Consider the following 22500-nt stretch of genomic DNA (forward strand, 5'->3'; position numbering starts at 1 on the left):
AGACAGACAGAAAGGGCATTGGCAAACAAAAAAAACACATGAAAATTTAATAAAAAAGGTATTAATCAACGTATAGATAGGAATTTCTTTTAAAGATTTAAGTGTTGAAAGTAAAAAAAAAAGAAATTAAACGTGCGACCTATTTTTTTAACACTTTGTTTGTCATCAGAAATAATAATGAATCAAAATCAATGTTATGAATTATTTACCTATAAAAGGTTCTAATTATATTATATATATATTATTTATTATTATATTATTATATATACATATGTTATGTATATATATGTGTATATATATATATATATATATATATATATATATATATATATATATACACATATACATATGTATATATATATACATATATACATATATATATATATATATGCATATACACATACTGTATATACATACATACAGTATATATATACGAAGGGTATATATATATATATTACACATTTAAATACACATTTATATATATATATATATATATATATATATATATATATATATATGTGTGTACATGTGACTTTTTGTTTTTTACAATTTTCATGACTGGGACCCTTTCGGGTCCTTGGCGTGAGGAGAGCCCAAGAGGTAAAAAAAACAAACTATACTATATTGGTTTTGAAATTGAAAAATATCGAAATGGCCCCCGCATGCTTTGATCTTTCAGCGTGCGTCCCCTCGGTGGCAAAAAGTTTGGACACCCCTGCCCTTGTTGTTCCGTGCCAGCTCACCGATGAGGACAGAGAAGAAGAACATGGACATGGGGATGTTGAGGACGGGACAGGTGATGTTAAGGAACCAGTTGGGAGTCATGGGGAAGAAACGGAGGAAGAGGAGGAAGAAGAACAGACTGCTACGATTTTCCTCCACCTGACACGCAAGGAAGACACGAGAAAAGGTCAAACACACAAAGTCATCCTGAGGTTGAAGCAGATGAGAAGGTGAGGAGCTTTGATTAAATGTTTCTTTCACCGCCTTCATCCAGTAGACGAGGTTCTTTTTCTCAACAAACACGCTTGGAACCACTCCATTCAAAAGTAGAGCATAAAAGTATCTATATCAGTTACAGTGGTACCTCAATTTATGATTATTTTAGGGCTTTTGGTTGCGTTATATAGTAGTCTGCACCGTTAACCCGAACCAGTCCATAACACCAGCCAGGGACGCTAACATCAACGGCGGACATTTATCCAAGAAAATAACCGCCTGGTGAAGCAGTTGGAGCGAAGCAATAAACATTCCCCTGCATTTGCAGTGGAGAAAATGAGGCGGACATTGAACGGTTGTTCTGTGAAGTTCCAGGAAGTATGAGGTGGTTTTCGAAAAATATATAAAAGACTGATCTCAAATCGAACCCTGAAAAATAGATAATTGATGAGCCTTTTGTTTGCTTTTGTGTATTGCTGCACCGTGTTGGGGACATTCAGGAGTGCAATTGTGTATGTGTATATATATACATGCATATATATATATATATATATATATATATATATATATATATATATATATATATATATGCATAGCTCGGTTGGTAGAATGGCCGTGCCAGCAACTTGAGGGTTCCGGGTTCGATTCCCGCTTCCGCCATCCTAGTCACTGCCGTTGTGTCCTTGGGCAAGACACTTTACCCACCTGCTCCCAGTGCCACCCACACTGGTTTAAATGTAGATAATGGGTTTTCACTATGTAAAGCGCTTTGAGTCACTAGAGAAAAGCGCTATATAAACATAACTCACTTCACTTCAATTCACATATATGTGTGTATATATATATATATATATATATATATATATATATATATATATATATATATATATATATATATATATACACAGGTAAAAGCCAGTAAATTAGAATATTTTGAAAAACTTGATTTATTTCAGTAATTGCATTCAAAAGGTGTAACTTGTACATTATATTTATTCATTGCACACAGACTGATGCATTCAAATGTTTATTTCATTTAATTTTGATGATTTGAAGTGGCAACAAATGAAAATCCAAAATTCCGTGTGTCACAAAATTAGAATATTACTTAAGGCTAATACAAAAAAGGGATTTTTAGAAATGTTGGCCAACTGAAAAGTATGAAAATGAAAAATATGAGCATGTACAATACTCAATACTTGGTTGGAGCTCCTTTTGCCTCAATTACTGCGTTAATGCGGCGTGGCATGGAGTCGATGAGTTTCTGGCACTGCTCAGGTGTTATGAGAGCCCAGGTTGCTCTGATAGTGGCCTTCAACTCTTCTGCGTTTTTGGGTCTGGCATTCTGCATCTTCCTTTTCACAATACCCCACAGATTTTCTATGGGGCTAAGGCCAGGGGAGTTGGCGGGCCAATTTAGAACAGAAATACCATGGTCCGTAAACCAGGCACGGGTAGATTTTGCGCTGTGTGCAGGCGCCAAGTCCTGTTGGAACTTGAAATCTCCATCTCCATAGAGCAGGTCAGCAGCAGGAAGCATGAAGTGCTCTAAAACTTGTTGGTAGACGGCTGCGTTGACCCTGGATCTCAGGAAACAGAGTGGACCGACACCAGCAGATGACATGGCACCCCAAACCATCACTGATGGTGGAAACTTTACACTAGACTTCAGGCAACGTGGATCCTGTGCCTCTCCTGTCTTCCTCCAGACTCTGGGACCTCGATTTCCAAAGGAAATGCAAAATTTGCTTTCGTCAGAAAACATGACTTTGGACCACTCAGCAGCAGTCCAGCTCTTTTTTTCCTTAGCCCAGGTGAGACGCTTTTCGCGCTGTTTCTTGGTCAACAGTGGCTTGACACGAGGTATGCGGCAGTTGAAACCCATGTCTTTCAAGCGTCTCTTGGTGGTGGATCTTGAAGCACTGACTCCAGCAGCTGTCCACTCCTTCTGAATCTCCCCCACATTTTTGAATGGGTTTTTTTTCACAATCTTGACCAGGGCGCGGTGATCCCTATCGCTTGTACACTTTTTCTGACCACAGTTTTTCCTTCTCTTTGCCTCTCCATTAATGTGTTTGGACACAGAGCTCTGAGAACAGCCAGCCTCTTCAGCAATAACCTTTTGTGTCTTTCCCTCCTTGTGCAATGTGTCGATGGTTGCCTTTTGGACACCTGTCAAATCTGAAGTCTTCCCCATGTTTGTGTAGGCTTCAGAACTGGACTGAGAGACCATTTAAAGCCCTTTGCAGGTGTTTTGAGTTAATCAGCTGATCAGTTTGTGGCACCAGGTGTCTTCAAAATTTAACCCTTACACAATATTCTAATTTTGTGACACACGGAATTTTGGATTTTCATTTGTTGCCACTTCAAATCATCAAAATTAAATGAAATAAACATTTGAATGCATCAGTCTGTGTGCAATGAATAAATATAATGTACAAGTTACACCTTTTGAATGCAATTACTGAAATAAATCAAGTTTTTCAAAATATTCTAATTTACTGGCTTTTACCTGTGTGTATATATATATATATATATATATATATATATATATATATATATATATATATATAAAAAGAGAAAAAGCCACCAAAAAAGGAGCGCAAGACAAGAACTAAAACACTACACACAGGAAAACAGCAAAAAAAAGTCCAAATAAGTCAGCGCGTGATGTGACAGGTGGTGACAGTACACCTACTTTGAGACAAGAGCTACAGTGATGCATGCTTGGTTATGGTTTAAAGTCATATCAAACAATTGCGACAACGACTTTTTATTGTCTACTGAGTTTCGTTTTTGAATGATTTCTGCTGGTGGTGTGCTTCCGCATTTTTTCAACGCAAAAAATGTGCCTTGGCTCAAAAAAGGTTGAAAAACACTGACTTAGTGGGTGTGGCCTAAATACCGGAAAAGACGGTGTGGAGGGGGGCGTGGCCTGCGGGCCTGCCGCGGAACGGGGTGTGCAAGGACAGGACCTCGAAGACAGCGACGCGTGAGTAGATGGCCCAGGCGGGCCTTGTTATCTAATCACCTGTCGCCTTTATTAGCAGCAGCCGGGACGAGACACGACAGTTGGAGTGGGAGCCAGAGAGAGAGAGAGACACGGACTGAGGGAAAGATCATTTGCTGGAAAGCAAAAGCCTACCACTATTCATGAAAATAAATTTGTGTTGTACCCTGAAATCCGGGCTCTCGTGGCAGTGTGTGGTGGTCCGCAGAACCCACTAGCAGGCAACCTCTACAGAAGGTAAATTGAGTTCAATGGACGACGTCTTTTTAAGGGTGTGTCCATTATTGCAGGGCTCTACCGTACTTTTTTGGACACATTTCCGTCAAACAAACAACTCGGGCTGAAGGGAAACGTGAATGTGCAAAGTGAATTCTGCCCAGCAACAAGCGGCCATCGTCACCTCTTTACCTTCCTCTGCAGCAGAGCCACCTTCTCCGGGAAGACCCGCACCACGTGCTGCTTCCCGAAGGCGGACGAGAGCAGGTAGCAGAACGTGGAGCCCGTGGTGGTGAGCAAGCACGCCAGGGCCAGACCCTCCCACGGACCGAATATCGCTCCGGCGAGCATGTTCTGCCACGACGGAGGAGAGAAGTGGATCAGACGTTACGGTCCACGTGAAGGATTATTATTAATCCAAAAGCGTCAACACAAGGAGACAACGCAGACTCACCAGGAAGGAGGAACCAGGAATGGCGAAGGACTGCTTGTAGAGGTAAGCGCTGCAGAAGAGCAGCAGAACGTAGCCGTGGTGTTCTTGCTTGTAGAACTTTAGCATCTCCGCCAGCTCGCGCAGCTCGTCCAGATCCGACGGGAACTTTAGTCTGATGTGCGAAAATACACATATTTTTAGAAAGACAAATGATTTGTCAATAGAAATATGTAAATTGCACGGTAAAAAAAATTGGCAGATTTTACGGCCGTTGTTTTTACTGTTAATTGAAAAATGGTACCTCTTATTTTTACGGTAAAATTCTGGCTTACGAGTTTTTTTTGGTTTTTTTTTACCGTAAAATCTACCGTTATTGTTTTGCAATGCATTAGGCAAATGGAAAAAACTTTGCGACTCTTATTGTTACGATACAATTCTGGCGAATGAGCTGCCAGTTTTTTTTTACTGTAACACCCACGGTTGTTGTTTTTACAGTGCATTACTGTGAATGGAAAAACAGTACCACTCATTTTTATGGTAAAATTCTGGTGACTTAGCTGCTATTTTTTATTTTTTATTTTAAAATCTACTGTCATTTTTTACTTTACTGTGAATGGAAAAATGGTACCTATTATTTTTACGGTAAAATTCTGGCTCGCCATTTATTTTTTTTAACCGTAAAATTGACCATTATTGTTTTTGCAGTGCATTACTGTGAATAGAAAAACAGTACCACTTTTGTCTTTGGTAAAATTCTGGTGACTTAGCTGCTATTTTTTTAAATGTATTTAAAAATCCACTGCCATTTGTACAGTGCATTATTGTGAATGGAAAAACAGTACCACTTATTTTTATGGTAAAATTCTGGTGACTTAGCTGCTATTTTTTTTTATTTTAAAATCTACTGTAATTTTTACAGTTTATTACTGTGAATGGAAAAACGGTACCGATTATTTTTAGCGACTTAGCTGCTATTTATTAATTAAAAAAAAAAATTGACGGTCATTTTTACAGTGCAATACTGTAAATGGAAAAATGGTACCTCACTTATTTTCACTGTAAAATTCAACAGTTTTTTTTTTTACCATAAAATCTACCATTGTTTTTACAGTGCATTACCTAAATGGAAAAACGGTAGCACGATAAAATTCTGGTGACTGAACTGCCAGTTTTTACTGTTGTTATTTTTACAGTGTATTACTGTAAATTTAAAAACGGTACCATTGTTATTTTTACGGTAAAATTCTGCCTTGCCAGTTTGTTTGTTTTTTACCCTAAACTCTACCTTAGTTGTTTGCACAGTGCATTACCTAAATGGAAAAAAGGTACCACTGTTGTTATTACGATAAAATTCTGACAAATGAGCCGCCAGTTGTTTTTTTTTTACTGTAAAACCTACGGTTGTTGTTTTTACAGTGCATTTCTACAAATGGAAAAACGGTACTGTATTTTTTTTACAGCAAAGTTCTGGCAGTTTTTGTTGTTGTTGTTTTACAGTGCAGTACTGTAAATGGGAAAACGGTACCAATTTATTCCTATGGTAAAATTCCGGTGACTAAATTGCCATTTTTTTAAATCGTAAAATCTACGGTCATTTGTACAGTGTATGACTGTAAATTGAAAAGCGGTACCATTATTCTTTTTACCGGAATATTCTGGTTTGCCAGTTTTTTTTTTGTTTTTGTTTTTTTTTACAGTAAAAGCTACCTTAGTTGTTTGTACAGTGCATAATGTAAATGGAAAAACGGTACCACTGTTATTGTTATGATCAAATTTTGGCAAAAGAGCTGCCAGTTTTTTACTGTAAAAATTGTTGTTTTTACAGGGCAAATTGGTACTGTATTTTACAGTAGAATGCCGGCATTTAAGCTGCCAGTTATTTGTTGTTGTTTTACAGTTCATTACTGTAAATGGAAAAACGGTACCACTTTATTTTTATGGTAAAATTCCGGTGACATTTAAACTTTTTATTTTTTTTCATTGTAAAATCAAAGATCATGTTTACATTGCGTTACTGTAGATGAAAAAACAATACCATATATTTACAGTAAAATTCTGGCGACGAAGCTGCCTAAATTTACTATAAAGCCTACGATTGTTGTTTTACAGTTCATTACTGTAAATGGAAAAACGGTACCATATTTTTTTTATCGTAAAATTCCTGAGACTGAGCTGCCAGTGTTTTTTATCGTAAAATCTACAGTCGTTTTTACAGTAAAACAGTACCACTTTTTAGTTTTACGGTACAATTCTGGCGACTGAGCTGTCAGTATTTCACTGTAAAAGTATACAACGTATGCAACTGTCGTCCAGCGAAAATTGTGTCATTCATTCGGACTATTATTAATTTGTATTCTAATTATCATTGCATGTGTTTAGTCGTCAACAGAAACGCTGAAATAACGCCGAGCAAGACTCGCGGAAGCCCAGACTAGAACTTGCGTGCTCATGTGTTTTTGCACTCGGGAAACTGATATTACTGGTTTAAAAATAAGGCCTGTGTCCGTGTCAAGTATGTGTCAAAAAAAATGGCACCCTAACTAAATAATAATACCATATTCTGTCAGAAATACATTTATCGATACTGTATGAAGTAAGGCAGGGACAAAAAGCCCTCGTTTTAATTCCGTTTAGCAGCATCACAGCCGAGTCAGTTCAAAAGCCCATTGAGATAATTGCTATTTTAGCATGGCTTTGAACTTCATCATCCTGACAGATTGATTGCGGTATTTATTAAACGACCATACTATTTCAGTTCATATTGTAACCAAATCTTTTCCACACAGATATAATATCTAAAAAAAACATTTTTTTGTCATAGTTTTTGCCTACATATTGTGTTTTCTTCACTTTTCCAATTAAAGCTGAAGCGGCATGGCAGTTTTGAATGAGCTTTACTACAATAAGAGGATGAAACACTTTTCTTTGACCGAACAACCTATTTTTTTACCTTTTCATATAAACTTTGGACATAATCTGGAATAAAAACACATGACTTTTGAACATGAATCATATGTAAATAAAAATCCTTGCATAACTTATCATTAATTGGTTCCAGGTCTGGCCTTGGGAGATAGATTTCTACGAGGAAGGAACCATTCATGATGAATGTCATATTTGCATAGCTGGAGCGGGCTAGATCTGGCCCGCCACAATATTTAATGTGGCCCTCTAACGCCTGTAAATAATATGCATCAAAAAATGATTTTATATTTGTTTTGACTATTTTGAAAGAAAATATATGTACTGCATGAAACTGCATACCTATTGTATAGTATAGTATAGTGCAACAAATATTATATTATCATACTTTCCAAACAACTAATTTGTCAAAATAAAATTTGCTTGACTTCTGATTTCAAAGCAAGTTTTCATAGTTTTTTTTTACAGAATACTAGTGTAATTTGAAAAAAACTAACACTGTTTTTTCATTGCAAAATTCTATTGACCAGCTGACATTTTTTTTTTTTTTTTTACCGTAAAATCTTTAGGTGTTGTTTTTACAGTGTATTACTGTAAATGGAATAATGGTACCACTTTTTTTTTTTTACGGTAAAAATAAATGGCAGCTCAATTGTTAGAATAAAAAAAGAAAACAGTGGTACTGTTTTTCCATTTGCAGTTACATTTTCACCGGAAATTTTACAGAAAAAAAAATGTATTTATTTTTTTGAGTTGCCATTTTTTTTAAATTGTAAAATCTACGGTTGTCGTTTTTACCGTGTGTTACTGCAAACGGAAAAACGGTTAATTTTATTTAAATTTTCACTGTAAAAGTTTGTTCCCTCGTTCTGCTGGGGGACTTCAATGCTCATGTTGGCAGCGACAGTGAAACCTGGAGAGGCGTGATTGGGAAGAATGGCCGCCCGGATCTGAACCCGAGTGGTGTTCTGTTATTGGACTTTTGTGCCCGTCACAGATTGTCCATAATGAACACCATGTTCAAGCATAAGGGTGTCCATATGTGCACTTGGCACCAGGACACCCTAGGCCGCAGTTCCATGATCGACTTTGTAGTTGTGTCATCGGATTTGCGGCCTCATGTTTTGGACACTCGGGTGAAGAGAGGGGCGGAGCTTTCTACCGATCACCACCTGGTGGTGAGTTGGCTGCGATGGTGGGGGAGGATGCCGGACAGACCTGGCAGGCCCAAACGCATTGTGAGGGTTTGCTGGGAACGTCTGGCAGAATCTCCTGTCAGAGAGAGTTTCAATTCCCACCTCCGGAAGAACTTTGAACATGTCACGAGGGAGGTGCTGGACATTGAGTCCGAGTGGACCAAGTTCCGCGCCTCTATTGTCGAGGCAGCTGATTGGAGCTGTGGCCGCAAGGTAGTTGGTGCCTGTCGTGGCGGTAATTCTAGAACCCGTTGGTGGACACCGGCGGTGAGGGATGCCGTCAAGCTGAAGAAGGAGTCCTATCGGGTTCTTTTGGCTCATAGGACTCCTGAGGCAGCGGACAGGTACCGACAGGCCAAGCGGTGTGCGGCTTCAGCGGTTGCGGAGGCAAAAACTCAGACATGGGAGGAGTTCGGGGAAGCCATGGAAAACGACTTCCGGACGGCTTCGAAGCGATTCTGGACCACCATCCGCCGCCTCAGGAAGGGGAAGCAGTGCACTATCAACACCGTGTATGGTGAGGATGGTGTTCTGCTGACCTCGACTGCGGATGTTGTGGATCGGTGGAGGGAATACTTCGAAGACCTCCTCAATCCCACCAACACGTCTTCCTATGAGGAAGCAGTGCCTGGGGAATCTGTGGTGGGCTCTTCTATTTCTGGGGCTGAGGTTGCTGAGGTAGTTAAAAAGCTCCTCGGTGGCAAGGCCCCGGGGGTGGATGAGATCCGCCCGGAGTTCCTTAAGGCTCTGGATGCTGTGGGGCTGTCTTGGTTGACAAGACTCTGCAGCATCGCGTGGACATCGGGGGCGGTACCTCTGGATTGGCAGACCGGGTGGTGGTTCCTCTCTTTAAGAAGGGGAACCGGAGGGTGTGTTCTAACTATCGTGGGATCACACTCCTCAGCCTTCCCGGTAAGGTCTATTCAGGTGTACTGGAGAGGAGGCTACGCCGGATAGTCGAACCTCGGATTCAGGAGGAACAGTGTGGTTTTCGTCCTGGTCGTGGAACTGTGGACCAGCTCTATACTCTCGGCAGGGTCCTTGAGGGTGCATGGGAGTTTGCCCAACCAGTCTACATGTGCTTTGTGGACTTGGAGAAGGCATTCGACCGTGTCCCTCGGGAAGTCCTGTGGGGAGTGCTCAGAGAGTATGGGGTATCGGACTGTCTGATTTTGGCGGTCCGCTCCATGTATGATCAGTGTCAGAGCTTGGTCCGCATTGCCGGCAGTAAGTCGGACACGTTTCCAGTGAGGGTTGGACTCCGTCAAGGCTGCCCTTTGTCACCGATTCTGTTCATAACTTTTATGGACAGAATTTCTAGGCGCAGTCAAGGCGTTGAGGGGATCTGGTTTGGTGGCTGCAGGATTAGGTCTCTGCTTTTTGCAGATGATGTGGTCCTGATGGCTTCATCTGGCCAGGATCTTCAGCTCTCGCTGGATCGGTTCGCAGCCGAGTGTGAAGCGACTGGGATGAGAATCAGCACCTCCAAGTCCGAATCCATGGTTCTCGCCCGGAAAAGGGTGGAATGCCATCTCCGGGTTGGGGAGGAGACCCTGCCCCAAGTGGAGGAGTTCAAGTACCTTGGAGTCTTGTTCACGAGTGAGGGAAGAGTGGATCGTGAGATCGACAGGCGGATCGGTGCGGCATCTTCAGTAATGCGGACGCTGTATCGATCCGGAAGGCAAAGCTCTCAATTTACCGGTCGATCTACGTTCCCATCCTCACCTATGGTCATGAGCTTTGGGTTATGACCGAAAGGACAAGATCACGGGTACAAGCGGCCGAAATGAGTTTCCTCCGCCGGGTGGCAGGGCTCTCCCTTAGAGATAGGGTGAGAAGCTCTGTCATCCGGGGGGAGCTCAAAGTAAAGCCGCTGCTCCTCCACATCGAGAGGAGCCAGATGAGGTGGTTCGGGCATCTGGTCAGGATGCCACCCGATCGCCTCCCTCGGGAGGTATTTAGGGCACGTCCGACCGGTAGGAGGCCACGGGGAAGACCCAGGACACGTTGGGAAGACTATGTCTCCCGGCTGGCCTGGGAACGCCTCGGGATCCCCCGAGAGGAGCTGGACGAAGCGGCTGGGGAGAGGGAAGTCTGGGCTTCCCTGCTTAGGCTGCTGCCCCCGCGACCCGACCTCGGATAAGCGGAAGAAGATGGATGGATGGATGTAAAAGTTTGGTGACTGAGCTGCCATTTTTTTAACCGTAAAATCTACAGTGTTTTTGTTTTTTTGTTTTTTTACAGTGCATTACAGTAAAATGGTACCACTTTTAGTTTTGCGGTACTGGTCAAAATGTATACTATAATATTACTATATATCTATGAATATTAATGTATGTATATATGTACCATATATATATATATATATATATATATATATATATATATATATATATATATATATATATATATACTGTATGTATATATACACACAAACACGTGTACGTATATATGTACCGGTATATATATATATATATATATTGTATATATGTATGTATATATATAAGCATGTTTGTATGTATATATGTATGTATATATGTGTCTATATGTATGTAATATATATGTGTGTGTATATATACACATTTATATATATGGATGGATATATATATATTAGGGATGTCCGATAATGGCTTTTTTGCCGATATTCCGATATTGTCCAACTCTTAATTACCGATACCTATATCGACCGATATATACAGTCGTGGAATTAACACATTATTATGCCTAATTTGGACAACCAGGTATGGTGAAGATAAGGTTCTTTTTTTTTTTTTAATTAATTAAAATAAAATAAGATAAATAAATCAAAAACATTTTCTTGAATAAAAAAGAAAGTAAAACAATATAAAAACAGTTACATAGAAACTAGTAATTAATGAAAATTAGTAAAATTGTTAACTGTTAAAGGTTAGTACTATTAGTGGACCAGCAGCACGCACAATCATGTGTGCTTACGGACTGTATCCCTTGCAGACTGTATTGATATATATTGATATATAATGTAGGAACCAGAATATTAATAACAAAAAGAAACAACCCTTTTGTGTGAATGAGTGTAAATGGGGGAGGGAGGTTTTTTGGGTTGGTGCACTAATTGTAAGTGTATCTTGTGTTTTTTATGTTGATTTAATTATAAAAACAAAAAAAACAAAAACAAAAACGATACCGATAATAAAAAAAACGATACCGATAATTTCCGATATTTTAAAGCATTTATCGGACATCTCTAATATATATATATACATACATACATACATGCATATACAATTGTATTTACATATATGTATACATACATACATACATATACAATTGTATATGCATATATGTATATATATATATGTGTGTATATTTTATATATATATATATATATATATATATATATATATATATATATATATATATAAACAGTATACAGTACATATATATGTATAATTTTCCCAAAGTGTGCTGATTCTGTGTCACTTGAGATGATTTGTTTGCTTGATGTGTTTGTGTGCTGCATTCAGGGGAAGTTGGCTATTTTTGACTCTTTTCTGCAGTCTTTGAGGCCGAGGCATGTCACATGAAAGCACAACAGAAAAGCATCGAGGACGCGCTTGAAATGCTCGGAGAAAGCTGACAAATTCCGCCCCGAGGCTCAGGCTAACGAGAGGCGACGTGCAAAAGAGGAGAGAAGAAGAGCCTCGGCTCTCTCCTTGAGGAGGCGTTAGAGTGCGTCTTGTAGATCACGCCTGCTCGCCAAAATAACAAGTGGCCACCGCGACACATTTCCCTCCAGAAATACTGAACATCCCCGGGGTCAAGTGTCGCCTTCCTGGTTGACTCGCTGGCCAATCACCCGGCGACATGTTGGGGCCAGCAGCCAGTCAGAAGGAGCCGTGATCAAAGTCCCAGCAGCTGCTGGACCAGGACCACGGATTGATTTACACGGGCCTTCCAGTGTGAGTGTGTGTGTGTTTTTCTACCCTCTGTGCTATTTCTGCCCTCCAATCAAACGTATCCTTCCACTCAAACATAAATATAAACAACTCATTTAATGTATATATTGATTATAATTTGTGTCTAAATACGTCGCATATTAATAAATACAAAGAAATTAGAGTATAATGTACATAATTCAAATACTTTACATGGGTTTCTCTACTGTCTGATACATGTTAGACAATACATTGCTTTGCAACATGCTGCCCCCTGTTGACTTGGAGTGTGACCTGGTGACGCCCGCGATACCACTTATTTTCTTTCCGATCTGATACCGGGCTGGTATCGGCGACACCCATCCAATATTGATACTTTGTGCGAATATACCTAAAGTGTCTGGTGAAATGTAATGTGTTCCGAATGTTGCTCCCTTTGCGAAATTGTCTTTAATCAACTTCCACAATATCTGGTATCAATCACCAGCATAGTGGGTTTTAAGAACAGACTAAGAGGAGAAGTATTGCAGAAAGAGATTATTCTAGATTGTACCTAATGTCATGACTGGTTTTATTGATTATTGACTATTTTATTGATTATTGGACAAGCAGTAGAAAATGGATGGATGGAACTTTTTTGGCCACTTATTGTGTTGTGTTTTTATTTCCCTGCCTTCTCTTTTATTGTGATGTGTTTCCTCAGCTCATTAGTCTCCAGCGAGGGGCGGACACTAAGGCACGCCTGCAACCTATTTCTTCAGAGGAGTATTTAAGCTCGTCACCCACAGCTGGGTCTTGCCGGTTATTTTATCCTGCACCTCCCACGTGCATGCGCCTACTTCGCCTCGTCAGTCCTGGTACGTTATTTTTCCTTAGTCCTGTTATTTCTAACTTTGTTGTGTTTGTTTCCCAGCCTCCTTGAGGCAGCAAGGACATTACGCTGTGCTGCGTGCGTCCTGGTTTTTTCCCCCTGTCGACCACTGAGGAACCTGTTTTGGTTAGTATTCATGGTGTGCATTTCTGCCCCATCGCTTTTTGTTACACTTTTTGGACTTATTAAATGTATTCATTTTTGTTATTCAAACTTGCCTCCCGTCTCTGCATCCCGGGGTCACCCCCTTGACCAGTTCCTAACATATTGTTTGTCTTTGGTACACTAATGTGTATATTTTAGGCCATTGGTTCTTTGTTTTATTTTTGCAAAAATATATATACCGTATTTTTCGGAGTATAAGTCGCACCGGCCGAAAATGCATAATAAAGAAGGAAAAAAACATATATAAGTCGCACTGGAGTATAAGTCGCAATTTTGGGGGAAATTTATTTGATAAAAGCCAACACCAAGAATAGACATTTGAAAGGCAATTTAAAATAAATAAAGAATAGTGAACAACAAGCTGAATAAGTATACGTTATATGAGGCATAAATAACCAACTGAGAACGTGCCTGGTATGTTAACGTAACATATTATGGTAAGAGTCATTCAAATAACTATAACATATAGAACATGCTATACGTTTACCAAACAATCGGTCACTCCTAATCGCTAAATCCCATGAAATCTTACACGTCTAGTCTCTTACGTGAATGAGCTAAATAATATTATTTGATATTTTACGGTAATGTGTTAATAATTTCATACATAAGTCGCTCCTGAGTATAAGTCGCACTATGAAAAAAACTGCGACTTATAGTCCGAAAAATACGGTATATATTTTTATATTGCTCTTTTTATCTTTGGTATGAACATTATGTAAACTCGAAGTTATTGTTTTTTTTGGTTCTTTGTTGTTGCTATTTTTGTATTACAACATCTTATTATTTGATCATGTTATACTGCATTGTAATCTTTTGTTTTGTGATTGTGTGACGCTTTTTGCCTGGACCCCAGGAAGAATAGTCCCCACTTCGGTGTACACTAATGGGGATCCTTAATAAACTAATAATCGACATAAAATCACAGAGCGACACAAAAGATGGCGTAATTTTGCACTGAATGCGTTCAAATAGCCTACAACAGTGATTCTCAAACTGTGCTACGCCAAATGATCACTTAATTAAATATCCAAACACAGTGTTACTGTTCAAACTGTGTGTAATGTTACACTGGCCAAAAGTAGTAAATATGCGCGTTAATTAGAACCTTTGCTATGTTTTTAATGAATACTTGGGCCTACTACGTTATTGTGTTTTAATGTCGGTCATCACGGTGGTACTTGGTGAAAAACGTTTGAGAACCGCTGGCTATGAATAAAAGGATACAATAAGAATAATAATACAACGTGACTTGTTTTAATTGGCAGTAATTATCTTACAAACCCCGTTTCCATATGAGTTGGGTTAGATGTAAATATAAACGGAATACAATGATTTGTGAATCATTTTCAACCCATATTCAGTTGAATATGCTACAAAGACAACATATTTGATGTTCCAACTGATAAATAATCATTAACTTTAGAATTTGATGCCAGCAACACGTGACAAAGAAGTTGGGAAAGGTGGCAATAAATACTGATAAAGTTGAGGAATGCTCATCAAACACTTATTTGGAACATCCCACAGGTGTGCAGGCTAATTGGGAACAGGTGGGTGCCATGATTGGGTATAAAAACAGCTTCCCAAAAAATGCTCAGTCATTCACAAGAAAGTATGGGGCGAGGTACACCCCTTTGTCCACAACTGCGTGAGCAAATAGTCAAACAGTTTAAGAACAACGTTTCTCAAAGTGCAATTGCAAGAAATTTAGGGATTTCAACATCTACGGTCCATAATATCATCAAAAGGTTCAGAGAATCTGGAGAAATCACTCCACGTAAGCGGCATGGCCGAAAACTAACATTGAATGACCGTGACCTTTGATCCCTCAGACGGCGCTGTATCAAAAACCGACATCAATCTCTAAAGGATATCACCACATGGGCTCAGGAACACCTCAGAAAACCACTGTCACTAAATACAGTTTGTCGCTACATCTGTAAGTGCAAGTTAAAGATCTACTATGCAAAGCGAAAGCCATTTATCAACAACATTTAGAAACGCCGCCGGCTTCTCTGGGCCCGAGATCATCTAAGATGGTCTCATGCAAAGTGGAAAAGTGTTCTGTGGTCTGACGAGTCCACATTTCAAATTGTTTTTGGAAATATTCGACATCGTGTCATCCGGACCAAAGGGGAAGCGAACCATCCAGACTGTAATCGACGCAAAGTTCAAAAGCCAGCATGTGTGATGGTATGGGGGTGCATTAGTGCCCAAGGCATGGGTAACTTACACATCTGTGACGGCACCATTAATGCTGAAAGGTACATCCAGGTTTTGGAACAACATATGCTGCCATCTAAGTGCCGTCTTTTTCATGGACGCCCCTGCTTATTTCAGCAAGAAAATGCCAAGCCACATTCAGCACGTGTTACAACAATGTGGCTTCGTAAAAAAAAAGAGTGCGGGTACTTTCCTGGACCACCTGCAGTCCAGACCTGTCTCCCATCGAAAATGTGTGGCGCATTATGAAGCATAAAATACAACAGTGGAGACCCCGGACTGTTGAACGACTGAAGCTCTACATAAAACAAGAATGGGAAAGAATTCCACTTTCAAAGCTTCAACAATTAGTTTCCTCAGTTCCCAATCGTTTATTGAGTGTTGTTAAAAGAAAAGGTGATGTAACACAGTGGTGAACATGCCCTTTCCCAACTACTTTGGCACGTGTTGCAGCCATGAAATTCTAAGTTAATTATTATTTGCAAAAAACATCAAATATGTTGTCTTTGTAGTGCATTCAATTGAATATGGGTTGAAAAGGATTTGCAAATCATTGTATTCCGTTTATATTTACATCTAACACAATTTCCCAACTCATATGGAAACGGGGTTTGTAAATAAACAAATGACAGGCTGAATGACTGCGCTAGTTATACCTTCCGTAAATTAGTTACCACCAATCTTGTGATTTAGCTATGTTACACTGTTCCTGTTAATGATATTTATTATACAAAATAACTAAATGATCCAAAGTATTTATATTTTGACTTGAGAATCACTATTAGAGCATAAAGATCTGGTATCGGCAGTATGGACAATTCAGGGTCGATCTGCACATAGCTAATGTGAAAATGCATTAAAAGTGTATTTTTGCATAGATACTTAAACAATATTTTTTGTACATGATTAATATTTTTTGGGGTCATTTTGGAAAAGTAAATGTGAATGCTCCGCTTACTTGTAGTGGTGCTCCACCGGCTCGTCCCCTTCCTGAGTGGCCGGCCCGAGGTGGTCGTCTGCGGGCGGCAGGTGAGTGGACAGCAGGTAGAGGTAGACGCTGGCGGCCGCCACGGTGGCCGCTAACCCGACGAGGGAGCGCATGTTTCGGCGGACTCCGTCTCCGAGCTCGGTGGTGGAGTTTAAAAGGGACGGAGAGGGAAAAGCCCCGCTTGCGGGAAGACGAGGCGACGTGTTGCGGTCCAGTTGGACGACGCCGAGTCTCCCCGGTGTCTATTACCCGCCAACACGCGACTCCATGACGGCGACGGGATCAGGTGACAACCCGGCGAGAGGCGACATGCTCCGGTAAGGACTTTCCACTTTGCCCAAGTGCTGGTTCACTCTTTCGGCTTGCGTGTACGTTAAAAGTGTGACTTCGCGTGATGTTTTCTGGTGTGTTTTTAAGTTTTACGGTGATTTTTAACACCAGTTCAAACACGCTGGATTGTACTTGGAGTGTCTGACCGCCAGAGGGAGACATAGTAAAGGGGATAATAGCACTATGCCAGCTCTACTTTTTACTAATATTTCAATTCAACTTTAATTGTTTGCGAATATGTCTGATGTATTCCTTGTTTGGTAATATTTATGTGATAGTTACATTGTTTAATATTTCTTAATTATTGCTGATATTTCTATGATGCTGCAGTTTCACTGTTTCTTCATTACTTGCTTGTATTTTTAGGATAAAAATATTGTTTGTCCTTTATTTCCATGATAGTTATATTGTTTAAAAACATTTGGTAATTGCTCGCTGATATTTCTGTGATAGTTTTATTGTTTTATAATATTTAACATTTCCTATTTGCTTGTTGATATTTCTGTTTTATTGTTCACTATTGTTTACTTATATTTCTTATTTCTTCATTTTTTGCTGATATTTCTGATAGCTTTGTCTGTTAATATTTCTTTATTGGCTGTTAATATTTCTTATATATTGTTTACTAATATTTCACCATTATTTACTAACATTTTTTAATTGCCTGCTATAATTCTGTGATAGTTTTGTTTCCTAAAATATCTTTACTGTTTTCTAATATTTCTTCATTGCTCGCTGCATTTTCTGCTTTATGGTTTACTAATACTTCTTAATGTTTCAGTAACATTTCTTCATTTTTTGGTTATATGTCTGATAATATAATATTTCTTCATTGTTTACTAACATTTCTTAATTGCCTGCTGATATTTCTGTGATAGTGTTATTGTTTTATAATATTTACTAATTCTTTATTGCTTGCTGGTATTTCTGTTTTATTTACTTTTACTTCTTCTTTTTTTTTTTTTTTTTTACTATTATTTCTATTTTTTGCTGATATTTCTGATAGCTTTGTTTGCTAATATTTCTTCATTGCTTGCTGATATTGTTATGCTAGTTTTATTGTTTACTAATATGTCTTCATTGTTTGCTAATATAATTCTTTTTTATGGTTTACTAATAGTTCCAATTTTTTTTTACTAACATTTCTTCATTTTTTGCTGATATCACTGTAATAGTTTCATTGTTTTTTAATACTTAACATTTCTTCAATATTTGGTGATATTTATGTTTTATTATTTACTTATACTTCTTATTTTTTACAATTATTTCTATTTCTGAAAGCTTTGTTTGCTAACATTTCTTAATTGCTTGCTGATATTTCTATTATAGTTTTATTGTTTACTAATATTTAGAGATGTCCGATAAATGCGCTAAAATGTAATATCGAAAATTATCGGTATCAATTTTTTTATTATCGGTAACGTTTTTTTAATTTTTATTTTATTGTATTATTTTTTTAATTAAATCAACATTAAAAACACAACACAATTAGTGCACCAACCCAAAAAACCTCCCTCCCCCATTTACACTCATTCACACAAAAGGGTTGTTTTTTTCTGTTATTAATATTCTGGTTCCTACATTATATATCAATATATATCAATACAGTCTGCAAGGGATACAGTCCGTAAGCACACATGATTGTGCGTGCTGCTGGTCCACTAATAGTACTAACCTTTTACAGTTCATTTTACTCATTTTCATTAATTACTAGTTTCTATTTAACTGTTTTTATATTGTTTTACTTTCTTTTTTATTCAAGAAAATGTTTTTAATTTATTTATCTTATTTTATTTTATTTTTTCAAAAAGGACCTTATCTTCACCATACCTGGTTGTCCAATTTAGGCATAATGTGTTAATTCCACGACTGCATATATCGGTATCGGTAATTAAAGAGTTGGACAATATCGGATATCGGCAAAAAGCCATTATCGGACATCCCTGCTAATATTTTTTTTGTTTGCTTATATTTCATCATTGCTCGCTGGTAATTCTGTTTTATGGTTTATTAATATTTTCAGATTTTTTACTAACATTCCTTCATTTTTTTTACTGATATTTCTTGGATAGCTTTATTGTTTGCTGATATTTCTGTGTTATTGTTTACCAATTTTTCTTAACATTTCTTAACTGCTTGCTGATATTTCTTCATTTCTTTTGCTTGATAATAATTATATTACAGTTTCTTTGCTTGTGTAAGCTCGTAGCCATAAATCAGTAAAGAAAAAGTCCAGACGAAAAGGCTAAAAGTGAGTTTTTATCAACTCTAATCATCCATGACGTGCGGTTTGGAAGCATTTTTATTGAATTTGAAAGTATCTGATTAAAGCATCGACAGCAACATTATGATGACAATTCTACTATATCATTTATTTGCTGGTAGAATTATAAAGTGCGAGTCTATGGAACTGGTTCCATGGAATCCCAGTCTTCTTTTTCAACTTCTTCCTCGTCATCTTCTGCAAAACAAATGCACAACTTTTCAGCCATAAATCACATAAATGGCATACATGTGTTGACGTTTGCACATTGACGTCTTGGTGTTTGAATAAATACATGCAGAGGATGTATTTGAAGGCATTGTTGACGGTCTACATGCCTTACTTCAAACTTGTCCGCCCTCGCTGGTTTGTGGCCGATTTGAAGCTGAAAAACGAGGCGTCAGCTCATCTGTGATATCAATTTCCTCGCAGAGAAATGTTGGACTTCCTGCTTGTTAAACATTCCGACACCTGGAAATTCTACCCCGCTGATGAAATTGTGAAATTGTTTCCTGTGCTAATTGCTAACGCTGATGGTAATAGAATGTACAAAATTCAAAACCAGTAAAGTTGGCACGTTGTGTAATTCGTAAATAAAAACAAAATACAATGATTTGATAATAATTTTCAACTTATATTCAATTGAATAGACTGCAAAGACAAAATATTTAATGTTCCAACTGAGAAACTTCAAACTTAGAATTTAATGGCATCAACACATTGCAAAAAAGTTGTGTTACATGGCCTTTCCTTTTAACAAGACTCAGTAAACGTCTGGGAACTGAGGAGACCAATTTTTGAAGCTTTTCAGGTGGAATTCTTTCCCATTCTTGCTTGATGTACAGCTTAAGTTGTTCAACAGTCCGGGGGTCTCCGTTGTGGTATTTTAGGCTTCATAATGCGCCACACATTTTCAATGGGAGACAGGTCTGGACTACAGGCAGGCCAGTCTAGTACCCGCACTCTTTTACTATGAAGCTACGTTGATGTAACACGTGGCTTGGCATTGTCTTGCTGAAATAAGCAGGGGCGTCCATGGTAACGTTGCTTGGATGGCAACATATGTTGTTCCGAAACCTGTATGTACCTTTCAGCATTAATGGTGCCTTCACAGATGTGTAAGTTACCCATGTCTTGGGCACTAATACATCCCCATACCATCACACATGCTGGCTTTTCAACTTTGCGCCTAGAACTGTAGTTCTTAACCTTGTTGGAGGTACCGAACCCCACCAGTTTCATATGCGCATTCACCGAACCCTTCTTTAGTGAAAAATAAAATGTTTGTTTTTTTCAAATTCAAGAAAAAGTCATGTTTTTTTTTTTTTGACTAGTGCACAAAATGAACCGTGCATGAACATCACCTTGTTCAAAGAACAAAACCAGAACAGTGCATGAACTCACAACAAATTACACACCTTACACACGTTACCATGAATTGATTAACGTGGACCCCGACTTAAACAAGTTGAAAAACTTATTCGGGTGTTACCATTGTACGGAATATGTACTGTACTGTGTAAACTGTATTGTTTCATATAATGTATTCTCTTCCTTTGCAATCTACTAGTAAACGTTTAAATCGATCAATCAAAAAACCTGCAAATCAGATGAAAAATTAGGGGGAACATTGTTTGGGGGTATCCATAATACTCTGATAGGGAGAAGTTTTTATTTACTCGATAAGTCGGATGTGTCTTTACCTTTGTGGCGAAGGCTCCGCCGAACCCCTGAGGCCGATTCACCGAACCCCGAGGGTTCAATCGAACCCAGGTTAAGAACCACTGGCCTAGAACAATCCAAATGGTTATTTTCGTCTTTGGTCCGGAGGACACGACGTCCAACAATTTGGAAATGTGGACTCGTCAGACCACAGAACACTTTTCCACTTTGCATCAGTCCATCTTAGATGAGCTCGGGCCCAGCGAAGCCGGCGGATATTCTGGGTGTTGTTGATAAATCGTTTTCGCTTTGCATAGTAGAGTTTTAACTTACACTTACAGATGTAGCGACCGACTGTAGTTACTGACAGTGGTTTTCTGAAGTGTTCCTGAGCTCATGTGGTGATATCCTTTACACACTGATGTCGGTTTTTGATGCAGTATCGCCTGAGGGATCGAAGATCCGTAATATCATCGCTTACGTGCAGTGATTTCTCCAGATTCTCTGAACCTTTTGATGATATTACAGACCAAAGATGGTGAACTCCCTAAATTCCTTGCAATAGCTGGTTGAGAAATGTTGTTCTTAAACTGTTGGACAATTTGCTCACGCATTTGTTGACAAAGTGGTGACCCTCGCCCCATCCTTGTTTGTGAATGACTGAGCATTTCACGGAAGCTGCTTTTATACCCAATCATGGCACCCACCTGTTCCCAATTAGCCTGTTCACCTGTGGGATGTTCCAAATAAATCTCTTACTATTATGTTGGATCCACTATGGACTGGACTCAAACAATATTATGTCAGACCCACTCGACATCCATTGCATTCGGTCTCCCCTAGAGGGGGGGAGGGTTACCCACATATGCGGTCCTCTCCAAGGTTTCTCATAGTCATTCACATCGACGTCCCACTGGGGTGAGTTTTTCCTTGCTTGGCTTTGTACCAAGGATGTCGTTGTGGCTTGTGCAGCCCTTTGAGACACTTGTGATTTAGGGCTATATAAATAAACATTGATTGATTGATTGATTGAAATGTTGGATGAGCATTCCTCAACTTTCTCAGTCTTTTTTGCCACTTGTGCCAGCTTTTGTGAAACATGTTACAGGCATCAAATTCTAAAAGAGCTAATATTTGCAAAAAATAACAAAGTTTTCCAGTTGGAACTTTAAATATCTTGTCTTTGCAGTCTATTCAATTGAATATAAGTTGAAAAGGATTTTCAAATCATCGTATTCTGTTTTTATTTAGCATTTACACAATGTGCCAACTTCACTGGTTTTGGGGTTTGTACATCATTCTATGAACTGGGAAAGTTCTAGAAACAGTCGTCCCGCGTGATGAAATAAAAATAAAATATTA

The 22500-nt window shown here is 38.8% G+C and overlaps 1 protein-coding gene across 1 annotated transcript in view; it reads right to left on the reverse strand.

The window, feature by feature from the left end:
• Positions 1–17602, reverse strand: part of LOC133610346 (transmembrane protein 41A-B-like) — an 18727-nt gene extending 1125 nt beyond the window's left edge. Inside the window, exons 1-4 of the mRNA XM_061966528.1 lie at positions 16854–17602; positions 4620–4770; positions 4358–4519; positions 744–882 (exon numbers count right to left, since the gene is read on the reverse strand). Of these exons, the coding sequence (XP_061822512.1) occupies positions 744–882; positions 4358–4519; positions 4620–4770; positions 16854–16996 (595 nt within the window). The 5' untranslated portion in view covers positions 16997–17602. The remainder of the gene's footprint in view (positions 1–743; positions 883–4357; positions 4520–4619; positions 4771–16853) is intronic.
• Between the last annotated feature and the right edge of the window lie 4898 nt (positions 17603–22500).

This window comes from Nerophis lumbriciformis, linkage group LG02, assembly GCF_033978685.3.
Source record: "Nerophis lumbriciformis linkage group LG02, RoL_Nlum_v2.1, whole genome shotgun sequence".
NCBI classification, from domain to species: Eukaryota; Metazoa; Chordata; class Actinopteri; order Syngnathiformes; family Syngnathidae; genus Nerophis; species Nerophis lumbriciformis.